The 12597-nt window shown below is 29.8% G+C and overlaps 2 protein-coding genes across 2 annotated transcripts; one reads left to right on the top strand and one right to left on the bottom strand.

Annotated features, from left to right (window-relative positions):
- The first annotated feature begins 4074 nt into the window (after nt 1-4074).
- On the top strand, nt 4075-6937 carry LOC107926208 (omega-hydroxypalmitate O-feruloyl transferase). The gene is made up of 2 exons (XM_016856997.2): nt 4075-4526; nt 6003-6937. Exons 1-2 carry the CDS (start codon nt 4107-4109, stop codon nt 6864-6866), a joined length of 1284 nt encoding a protein of 427 aa, XP_016712486.2. The 5' UTR covers nt 4075-4106; the 3' UTR covers nt 6867-6937.
- Nucleotides 6938-10952: 4015 nt separating this feature from the next.
- Nucleotides 10953-11991, bottom strand: LOC107926197 (auxin-responsive protein SAUR50). The gene has a single exon (XM_016856989.2). The coding sequence runs from the start codon at nt 11615-11617 to the stop codon at nt 11093-11095; it is 525 nt and encodes a 174-aa protein (XP_016712478.1). The 5' UTR covers nt 11618-11991; the 3' UTR covers nt 10953-11092.
- Nucleotides 11992-12597: the final 606 nt, after the last annotated feature.

Below are 12597 nucleotides of genomic sequence, written 5' to 3'. Positions count from 1 at the left end.
TATTTAGAAAATTAATTCATGCTTGAGAAAAGAAAAATCAAAGATACAGTATAACCGAAAGAATAAAAGAAACTTATGATAATTTCCTAAGAAATCAGTTAAGAATCTTCAATCTTGACGGAAATATGCTTCAATGGTATTTTTCGAGCTGTTTTCTTGAGCATTCTCTGACGGTTCTCTCCTATCTTCTAATTTTTGTCATATATATGTTTTAGAATGCCCAAAAAACCTAAAAATCATGATTTTCCATTCTTCAATATGCAATCCTGTAAAATCGGCATGGCCTACCACACGCTTGTGTGAATCATTCAGCTTGCTCCAATGCTTCGATTTTTGCTCCTTTTGTTCCCAAGTGCTCCATTAAGCATTAAACAAGAATTTAAATATTAGGAGTATAAAATTCACAATTAACATCAGATAATCACCTAAAACAAACTTGCTGCGAATGAGGTTAAAACATGTTACTTTTAGCACTTATGAATTAGTCCCTATAAGTAAGATTAAATTGAGCATGTTAAAAATTTCATTTATTTTTACCGTTAAAAATTGGTATTTATACGTCAATATGAGCATGTCACGTGCCATTGTTTGTCTATTCCATTAGCTACGCTAGTTTTTAATAGTACAAATAGATGAAATTTTTAATAAAAATGATGAATTTTTTTATTTGATCTAACGGGGGCTAATTTGCTCAATTTTAGTAAAAAGGAAAAATGTAATTTGACTCTTAATATAGGGGCCTCCATGGTACTTTTTCTAAAATTAGAGCCTAATATGTTAGGGATTGCTCACTTAATAATTAAAATTTTCGAAATGACCATACAATGATTAAACATGCATGAATATATTCAAGTAAGGACTTTTCACACATTTTAACTTGATTTATAGTAAAAATTAGATAAATGCTAACATGTTTAGAAAAGAACATATAACGGTTGAATTAGATATTACTTGAAAAGAAAAAAAATTAAAAATTGATATATGGATTTGAAAAAAAATTATTCTAAGTATTTCTTTAAAAAAATTTGAATCTCATTTGACATTTTTGAAGGGTTTTACCTTCACCAGTTTGTCCCTATGTGGCGAAATGGGAAGCACTTAGCGATGATATGCTCCTATTTAATGCGGATGTTGCCTGGAGTTGGACCGAGAGGAAAGGTTCATGCGGAGGGATTGCTTGTGACTCAAAAGGTGTAGTGCGGGTTGGCTACGCTTGTCTTCTGCGTCGTGCTTTCAACCTTTCTCTGCCAAGGCATATGCTGATATCGAGGCCTTTATTCTTCATAGGAATCATGGTTTTCATTGGATCACTATTAAGAGCGACTGTGATGCACTTATTTGTAGGCTTAATAATTGTTTGTTGGACTCATCTTTGTATGGCCAAATCTTTGAGGAGGCTTATGGACCTTGTGTCGGTTTTGTTTCTGTTTATTTTTGTTATGTTTTCAAGTTGACCAATGGGATTGCCTACAGTCTTGCTCATTGGTCACTAGATGATGATTGCTCTTTGAGTTTTGGTTTGGGTTACCTGCATATCATTTATTGTTTAACGTTGGATGACATTACCACTTCTTAATTGTTACGTCGTTACAAACTTCTACTTAAAAAAAAAAAGAGAGAAAAATTTAACCTCCACTTAAGCTCATTTGAGAAAAAGTGTAACACTTACTAGCGACGTATAAAAAGTTGAACTCCAAGCAATTAATTGGGACTTAATCCCAAAATGATATTTATATATAGAATGAAGTGAAGGTTAAACCAACATAAATATTTTAAAAAAAGTGGGCATGGATGAAGTTTGCAAATGGGTATTATGGTTCCCTCAAAGTCAAAGGCATTTAGGAGGGTGTAAGCCTATTTAGGGTGGCTTAGCTCCTAACCTTAACAAATGGGTATATATGAATGCTGAAATCCATATTTCTTCATTTGCGTTTGAAAATAGCTAAACCCTATTCATCAAGGAAACATTGTTTTAGAAGGCGGTTCCAATCAAATATTAAATCCCATGTAGCTTGGAGCATGAAATATTAGGAAACAAAAACATGTGATTTTTACTCTTACAGAAAAGCTTTAGTTAATCAAAGATTAAAAACTTCTATGAATATGATAAAGAGTAAGCTAACTAAACCCACCCACCGACCTACCAACCTCATTTCTCTCTTAAATGCTTCTATCAAGTAATGAAGCTTTACACTGTTCAACTATTTATTACTACAAACATCATATGAAAAATAAGAAAGTATATTAATTTAATAACTTTAAAAAAAATTATTAGATAATGGACCTCCAATTTTATAAAATTTTTTATTTTAACCATTTATTTAATTTTTCGTCCTTTTTAACTCATAATTTCATCTTGTGTTTCTTTCCATGATTTTAACGGTAATTAAGTACTCTGTTTTATCCCCCAAAAAATAACTTTCACTTCAATTATTTTAAAAATTTTAAATAATTAAATTTTACAACAAAATATATTTTACTAAGAGTTTTTATAATATAAATTTTAATATAAAGTTAAAAGTTAAATGTTGAAATTCCTGTCACATATAATAAATTTTCAATCTGCTTTTTACTAAAATATTAAGAAATTAATGGGTCTTAAATTATTTACCAAAATATTATGTTTTTCAACAATAACTTGAATTTTGTATTTATAATTTTTATATTGAAATTTCAAGATGTGAGACCTTCTCTGTCTTGCTAGATTGATGTCAAATCTGACATTTCGAGATCTCAAAATTTGATATTAAATTTACTAAAATATTATTGATTTTATCTTATTTTAATAATTATAATATTTAGATAAAAAAAGTCTTTTTCAATTGAATTCATAGAATTTAAAAGTTAAATTATATATTTCAAATCAAATTATCCATCGAATCACGATTCAATCAATTTTACTGATAAATAAGTGTAAAGGGACTTTACAGGCAGAACCATTCCTTGGCACTCATCTGTTGCTATCCTTTTGGTAATTGTAAAGACTTTGTTGCTCAAGCTTTTCCTATATAAGTTCAAGCTCTACACCAAAACAACATATAATAAAAAACCACAGTTGCAGCATTTCAGTTTCTTTTTATTGATTCCAGGTATGTTTTCATTCCTATTATATACTAAACTAACCTTCAATTTTAAAACCTCCATGCCCACATAACTGAGCTTCATGCTCATAATTCACATGCAAATCATAGTTAGCACTTCCAGGGTAAACAATGAGATCATTCATGGTTGTTGGAATTGTATCGATATCGGTCTCACTGGTTAGTATGGGTTTTATTGGTTCATATATATCTTTCAGCCTTAAATCGATATTAAGAAGTAGAAGTTTTATTTTGATAAAAATTTAAACATGTTTCAGTTCATTTCAAGTAATATCAATGTGTTCAAACCTATATTTGTTGCTACAAGAATTTAATATTTTTAACTAAATTTTAATAACTCTTTATCTCATTTTTTTATTTAGTTACATAAAAAATAAAATATAATAACTAGGTTAAGTTATTGAATCTAACTGATAATTATTAGATTATGACACATTTTAAAAAAATAAAATTATTTAACAAATATATTTATAAAAAAATAATCTAAATAATAAAATAAGATTTTGGTTGATTAATGGTAAAATATAAATGTTGAAAACTATAGAACCCACTTGGGTTCAAATCCTATTATATTTGTATATTTTTTATTTTTATAATAAAATATATAAAATGATAAAAATACCCTCAGAATACAATTTACTTTATAAAGTAAGGATATTTTTTCATTCATACTCAATCGACTCGTGACATCAATTCGATTGAGTGTTTAATATATATATATCGGTATCATGACAAAAATGATACTCCTATTGAGGGGTCAATTTAAGAAATAAGTTTAAATTATAAATTAATATATGATCAAATTTCACTTCGTCTAAAAATAAAATTAAAAGAATTTGTTAAATACCTTCAAAAAATAATATAATAATAATTTTACCCTTTTAAAAAGTTTATAATTCAACTCCTAAAAAACTTTTGGATTCCCCTTTGCTCCCATTGATTGATTTTTATCTCTTGTTTATCTTAGGATTAATGGAGGATATTAGCAATGGAAGCAATAATGAAATGATCACTATAACAAAAGGAGAGCCCACTAGGGTTCATCCAAATGAACCCGTAGAGAAGAAGGGTCTATATTACCTCTCAAACCTTGACCAAAACATTGCAGCCACAATCCCCACTGTTTACTTCTTCAAATCAGAGGGTAAAGGCAATGAGGAAGCTGTGGAAATGGTTAAGAATGGGTTATCCAAGATTTTGGTTTATTATTATCCACTTGCTGGGAAATTAATGATTAGCTCAGAAGGGAAGCTCATTGTGGACTGCAATGGCGATGATGGTGCTGTTTTTGTTGAGGCTGAAGCTAATTGTGGAGTTGAAGAGATGGCGGATTTAACCAAGGTTGATCATGTTGTTCTTGGACAGTTGGTTTATCATATTCCTGATGCTCGTAATTTACTCGAGATACCTCTTTTAATGGTTCAGGTATGAAGATAGTTTGAATCTTTGATTGGTGTATTGTTGCAACGGTGATCTAATAATTTTATCATATAAATTTTATAAAAAAATTTTAAAAAAGCCCAAAATAATAAAAATATAAAATAAACAACGAGAGTAGAAAAACCAGTAGGTAAAATCATTTTTATATTTATTTTAATAAGATTTAAGTTACGATATAGCCTTTAAAATATACTCGGTTTTTATTTTCATTCTTTAAATTTATTTATTTTGGTATTTGAATTATAATTTTCGTCTTAATTCGTTTTAAAAAAAATGTGACATGTGTATATTATTATCTAAAATAAGAAAACAAAAACATAATTTGCACATCAAATCATGATATAAACCTATTAAGAAAGAAGAGTAGGGCTATTTCATTATGTTTTGGGTAAGTTTCATAATTTTTTTTAGTAAATTTATTTACTTTATCTTAATTTAACTTAATTTTTATGAATATTTCGTAATTAATTTTAATTTTTAATGATCAAATCATCTAGTTTAATCGAAAATTGAAGTGGAATCGATTCGACATCCTTTTGGATATCTTCAACTATGATTATAATCCGTCAACAATAAATATTGAAAGTGGAGAGAGTCAAAACCCTAAAACAGCAGCTAAGACATTGTTTTTAGTCTTTATTTAAGTTTAGGGTTAATTGCACCAAATGTCCCCAAATTATGATTTAAGCTCTAAATTGATTCTCAAATTTTAAAATGTTTTAATTAATCGTTAAAATATGAATACTTTATTAATCTAGTCCATCAATCAACTTAGTCGTCAATTTAAACATTAAATGCTAACTTGAATCAAACATAAAGCATATAAACATGCGTCTATAATATAATTATGCTTTATGTTTGATTTGAGTTAACATTTATAAAATGCCTTATATAGTATTAATATTAAAATATTTTGAAATTTCAAAACTAATTTAAACTTCAACCATAGATTGAAAAAACTATAACACTTACATCTATAAATTTTACTTAATAGTTTTCCGCTCAGTAAAAGTATCGTGGAGGTTATTGTACTAGGAGTCAAATTACATTTTGTTCATTTTACTCAAAAAATAAGTAAATTAGTCATTGTACATTAGATAAAAAAGTAAACTAGTCATTTCTATTAAAAAAAGCATCTGTTTTTTATTGTTAAAAACTAATGTGAGTGAAAGAATAATAAAACAATTACGCGTGACGTACCATGCGCACCTCATTCTAAGGAAGAAATTGATGGAACTTTTAATAGAATGACAAATTTACTCTTTGATCTAACACATGAGGACTAATTTTCTCATTTTTAAGTAGAAAATACAAAATGCAATATGATTCCTAATATAAGGACATGATCCATGGTATTTTTACCTTTTCCATCCTTATCACTTTGCTTCTTTTAATTTTTTTTAATGTTTCGTAAGATCAATACCATTTATTGAAGAAAACTAGAGAAAATTGATATTTCAGGTGACTAAATTCAAGTGTGGAGGATTTGCTATTGGGATGAGCATGAACCATTGTATGCTAGATGGCATTGCTGCAATGGAATTTGTTAATGGATGGGGTGAAGTTACAAGAGCCTTACCATTAAACCTCACCCCATTTTTAGACCGAACCATATTAAAACCCCGAAACCCACCATTAATAGAGTTTCCCCACCATGAATTTGATGAAATAGAAGACATATCCATCAAAACCAGCCTTCGTCAACATGAACAAATCATCCATAAATCATTCACTTTTGATGCACCAAAGCTTGCCAAACTCAAAGAAACAGCCATGGAAGATAGGGTCTTATCAAAATGCACCACATTTGAAACCCTTTCAGGGTTTATATGGAAAGCAAGATGCCAAGCATTGAACTTACTCCCACAACAAAAAACAAAGCTCCTCTTTGCCATTAATGGAAGGCAAAAGTTTATCCCACCATTACCAAAAGGATATGCTGGTAATGGAATTGTCATCACAAACTCCATTGTTGAAGCTGGTGAATTAGTGGAGAAACCATTGTCATTTGCAGTGGGATTAATACAAGGAGCCATTGAATTGGTTGATGATAGATATATGAGATCTGCAATTGATTATTTTGAAGTGACAAGAGCTAGACCTTCTTTGGCTGCAACTGTGTTGCTTACAACTTGGTCTAGGCTACCTTTATATACCGTAGATTTTGGTTGGGGTGAACCTATTTGTTCAGGACCTGTTGCTTTGCCCGAAAACCCTGTTCTTATTTTGTTTCCTCATCACAAAGATCATAAAAGTATTAATTTGGTTCTTGGATTGCCTGTTTCTGCAATGAAAATGTTTGAAGAACTAATAATGGAGATATGAAAATGGAGCAATGTCAAGGGGTTTGTATGTTTTCTTTCAATCACGTACTAAGTTTCAAAACTATCTATATTACCCAACTCTTTATTTTCGTATTTAATACATATTCCAACTTTGTATTTAAAATCATATTCGTATTTATTTTCTTATAATATTTATATTTAATTAGATTCATTTCTGAGCTCAAATAACATAATTTGAATAGAAATACCATAAATGCTTCTGCAATAGGAGTTACATTTTGCTTCATTTACTAAAAAATGAGTAAATTAATTTTTGTACATTAAATTAAAGAGCAAATTGATATTTTCTGTTAAAATTCCATTCATCTCTACGGTTAAGAGTTGATTTGGCTAGCAGTGTAACTTGATAGTTACAAATATTGTGTCACATGGACATTATTTTGAGTATAAAAATTAATTTCTAATAATATAAATAAATGTAGTTTTTAATAGGAAGACCAATTGACTTAATTTATCTATTTATTTTAATAAAAAAGACAAATTAAATATAATTTATCTGCCAATTATTGATAAATCTATGAATAGTTGAGGCTAATATTAAGTAATGATATTGACTTGGTGTGGATAGTTTATATACAAATTGTGCATAGATGATGAAATTAAACGAGATTGTGTTGACTATTAATGATGTAAAATTATTTTATGTATATATTTCTAGAGTCAATTATCATGTTTATAAGATTTGACAAGACATATGAATGAAATCCTCTTAATCTAAATTTTAACACTTTTAACATTTCTTCTCATAATTGTTTTAATATCAAATATCACTTAATTCTTTTATTTCTAACTCCATTATGAATAAATAAATTTAGATTGAAAATTTTAAAAAATTAAGAAAGCCTTCAAAATTCATCCAGCCAACTATTACAAATTTGAATAATAGAGTTATTATCCAATGTAAATTTATAATGAAATTGAATATGTACCATTAGATATCCATTATGGAAAACTTCTTTAATCTTATTTTGGATTTTATATTTATTATTTTTTACCTCTTATAAATGAAAATATATGTTATTTTTTAAAAGATTTATATAAAAATATAAAATTGCAATACACAAAATATAAATAAGTAGTTATCATACAATTTTTTTTTAGTTAATAAAATTTGTTTTTAAAAAACCAAGTTAAAATATAAGGAAAACGAGAAATAATGGTATGAAACTGTGATTCACGTTATTCCTATCCATTTCTAATAGGAGAATGACAAATCAGATTTTTCTTCCTAATTTTCAATTTTTTCTTTTGGAAAAAAATTCAAATTCAATTAAAAATATTAAAAATCAAGAGAAAAATCTGAATTATCGAGACGTGGAATCATAATTTAATACAATCTTTTCTCAAAGAAAACTAGTAATATCATATGTTTTTTTTAGAATAAATATATGCAATGTTACGTAAAGCTTTTTTCTTTTTACTATTTTTTATATCCACGGTTGATTTGTACAAATAACATTCTGAAAATAAAATTTAATCTTAAACATAGAATTTTATAAATTAAATATCAAAAACATTTTATTTTTACAAAATGTAGATCCTGCAACATACATAATCATGCATAATTTTCGAGTAAAAATAAAATTACTTGCAAATAAATCAATAATTGATGGGTTAATAATATCAAAATTATTGGCGTGTTTTCTCTTTTGAAAAATTGATTTTCTTTAATTATGTTAATAATAAACCAAATAAAGTTAGATGGGCTTATAGAAATATGAAATGGTTTTATTGGTGTGGGAACCCAATAACTGAAGTGTTGCTCAGCAAAGCAATATTAATTAATATTATAAAAGAAAAGGGAAGTAACAGTGTAATAACAGACATGCAGATAGCCCACCATACATCAGAAACAAAGAAGCAAAAAGTTTGCAGCAGATACAGTAAGAAACAACAGACACAAAAATCCATCCAAAACACTTGTAGTAGCCACACACCAGAAATAGTAAGTTCCATAACGCATCATGCAGCCACCAAAGCTTCCACATTCTCTCTATGAACTCCTAATTCAGCCAAAGAGTCAGCAAAACCATTGGCTTCTCTATAAACATGAACAAACACAACATTGTTAATCAATGTAATATACCCAGAAAATTTCCCATAGTCTCCAATTCTTTAACCTTCCTAGGTTTTTCCCATGTTAATCCCCACCATTGGAAAATCCATGCATAGTATGCGAGCAGTCCTCATCAGCTTGTTTACACTAGACACAAACACTACCAGCATGGTGAATCGGAATCCCTCAGGAAATATTTTGAAGGAATACTATCCTACCCTCGATGGGATACATATACTCCACAATTTTAATGGCCATCCTTCAATACAGGGCACCTCACCTCTTTCATTAGCAATGTGATTTGTGGAACATTCTTACATAAATCATCAAACAGCTCCTGCGTCTAAAAACTCTTTGATTCGCATTAATATCACCCAACACACCTTCTCAACACTAGCATCTTTATTCAACGCAAGGGAGAAAAGCATCTTTGAGGGAAGAGCTACCACACCAAATATCCTTCCAAAATTTAATATATTTTCCCACCATTCTTACCATCCCCTCAAATGAAGAAACATGCAAGATGCCTCATTTAGAGCCTTAGTGTTAGGAATCCACTCGACCTACCCCTTCCTATACTTCTCCTCAATCAGCCTATGCCAAAGTGAATCATGATCAATTCCAAACCTCCACCACCGTTTTCCGAGAAGGGCGACATTCTTATGAACAAGCTTAGAAATCCCGAGCCTTTGGCTTACACACTGTATTCCAAGTTTCCAACTAACCTTGGCCATCTTTTTTCTATCGCACAAGAAGTTCCTCCTAATCTGTTCAAGCTTGCCAATAACTCCTTTAGAGGCTTTGAAAACCCAAAAATAATATAAAGACAATGAATTAAGAACTGATTTTATCAAAGCCACACGACCACCAAAGGAAAGATATTTTCTTTGCCACATTATTAAGAATTGGTTCCCACATACACATTCTTCTCGGATTGACCCCCAACGGAATCCCCAAGGGAGATGCATCATCTCACAACCAATAATGCTGGCAACCTTCGCTCCTAACACCTTGTCAATCGCAACTGGAAACACCAACTCGAAACATACAAGAAATAACACCCTCTTCTTCAGAAGCTTCAAAAAACACAACAGTATCATCTGCAAATTGCAGATGAGACATAACCAAGACAGATTCAGCGACCGTAATGCCTCTAAAGCCTAAATTCTCCTCCAAACGCCTAAGCATCACATGGAACGATTCGGTAGCAAGTATGAAAAGCAACGGAGATAGCGGATCTCCTTGTCTCAACCCTCTTTGCATTCGAAATTCTTTCGTAGGTCACCTATTAACTAACACCGAAACATAAGCTGTCGAAATACATTCCATTTCTTCCCCAAACCCATCTCCTCCAAAATATTTAAAAGAAAGTCCCACTGAAGCCAATCATACGCCTTCCCAAAATCGATTTTCAAGGCGCAACCACCAGAATTCCACTTCCCTCCCTTCATGCTATGCACAACTTCATTTGCCACACTACCCCATCTAAAATATGATAACAATCTGTACGATAATTTTTTAAATGAAAAAAACCAAAAATACCTCCTTATATAACTCATTTAAAATATGTAAAATTATTTTGATAATTTTTTAATTGAATTTATATTGAGTTGACTTGATATATTAACTTAATTATACAAATAATAATATAATTGACCAATAATGCTTTTTATAAAATAAATTTAGTGATACATGCGGATCATGTCTTAAGATTACTCAAATAACTGACTACCACTTACTCTTTCAAAACTTTGAACCTCAATGGATTCTATGGACGTACAATCCTTCACCATCAAATCAAATAAAATTGTTGTTATCAAATATTATAATTCATTTAAAGAAATTAGAATCTTTATCTTATTTTTTTATATTTTCTAAATTTTTAACATTCATATTCAAAATTCATAGCTACCATTCTTAATAAAATTCCCACCTAACATTAATTGTGATTAGCAAAAATCAGCTAACTAATATAATTTCACATATAAAACTTAAAGTAGACTTCAAGTATAAGTCAATTACTATATGCATTAAATTATGAAAATCAATACACACCACTTTTTCAATTACATTGATGTATGTGAATGCTTGATCATCTTCACATATCCATTCCCCAAAAAAGAAAAATCAAATCGTATAATCATTAAGTTTTAACAACTATTCAATTTAATCATTGGAGATGAACAAAGAGCTTTATACGATCCATATCCTTTATTCATACTGCTTGAACTTAAACGATGACGAGAAGGACTGCACCCAAAGCTACAAATGAAACGAGTACTCATTTCTCCATCATCACCATTATCATCCATCTCTGCCAAAACTTTATAAAACAAATCAACATCACAAGGAAGAAGAAGAGGACCTTCACTATTGAACCCATATTCAAGCTCAGCGTCTTCAAGCAACATCTTGAACAATGGATGGTTAACCAATTCGGTCTTGATGACGAATCTTTGCCTTTCAGATCCAACGTATACCGAAAAACACCCTTCCGGAGCCACCTTGTTTTTCTTTTTATGATCATCCATGGATGAGGAAGGAATATGACATGATTTGCTCTTCTTCATCAATGGATTCACCAATGAGTTCTTGCCACTATTTCCAAGAGATTTGCATCTGTCCCAGGCCTTAGCCAACATGTTTTTCTTCAGTTTCATCTTTTCAACATCCATTCAAGACAAACCCAGATTTTGTTTTGTGATTTTTTGGCTTCTTTTGGGGGGTTGTTTGGCAATATATATATGTAGATATGATTTAGTGGATAATCATCATAAAGCTTGGAAAGTCAGCTCAATTATATATATATATACACACACACATATAACAACGCTGGTAGATTTTGAATATTTAAGAAAGGAGGGCTATGTGAACGACAAAGAGAGGCCACTTCTTTATGCCTTCAACGCCATCGTCTCTTAGTGGAGAAATAAGATAAAATAAATTAATTCAAAACAGGAACTAATAAATAAGAAATCATGAAAAAAAAAAGAAGGAAAAAAGGAAAGATGTGTTGGGGGACTTAGTATAGAGAAAAGACAAAAGAGAGTTGTTTGAGGGATGAGTCTTGTTGTCGGTATTAGGTGGTATATATTATGTTGGTTTATAGTTAACACTTGGAGAAGACATTGTATAGTGGGGGTAGGTTAGGTGAATTTTCTTGGAAGTCTTCATTTCACCTTTTGTTTTTAATCTTTTACAATTTGCCCCTCGTTTTCCTTGTTAGGGGAGTGTTAATTAGAATGGAAACAAAAGAAAAGGAAGAATTTGTAACACTACGATGGCTATAAGATTAGCTGTTTTGAAATTTGAGATTAGATTTAATTTACTTGTGTACTATTATTAACTATATTGTTAGTGAAATTAAAAGTTTACCAAACTTAATTATTTCGAATAGTGGTAAAAGTTTATATTTGACATCTAGATGAGATGGATTCAAATCTTGTCATTCCCTTTTTTTTTTCTCTCAATCATACAAAAAAGTTTCATAAGTAAAATTAAAAAGCTAGTATATATTTTTATTTTAAGAAAATATAACATAGGGACATAATATGATCAAGTCAAAGATGATATTTAGGTGAAATCCTCTATATTGGATGAATATGTTTTTTCCATCACCTAATCATGATGTTGTCCCTATGAAGTGGCTTGTTTA

This window comes from Gossypium hirsutum, chromosome A07 (genome assembly GCF_007990345.1).
Source record: "Gossypium hirsutum isolate 1008001.06 chromosome A07, Gossypium_hirsutum_v2.1, whole genome shotgun sequence".
Lineage (NCBI taxonomy): Eukaryota > Viridiplantae > Streptophyta > Magnoliopsida > Malvales > Malvaceae > Gossypium > Gossypium hirsutum.
The sequence above is the reverse complement of the archived record's forward strand: the minus strand, read 5'-3'. Positions and strand labels throughout refer to the sequence as shown.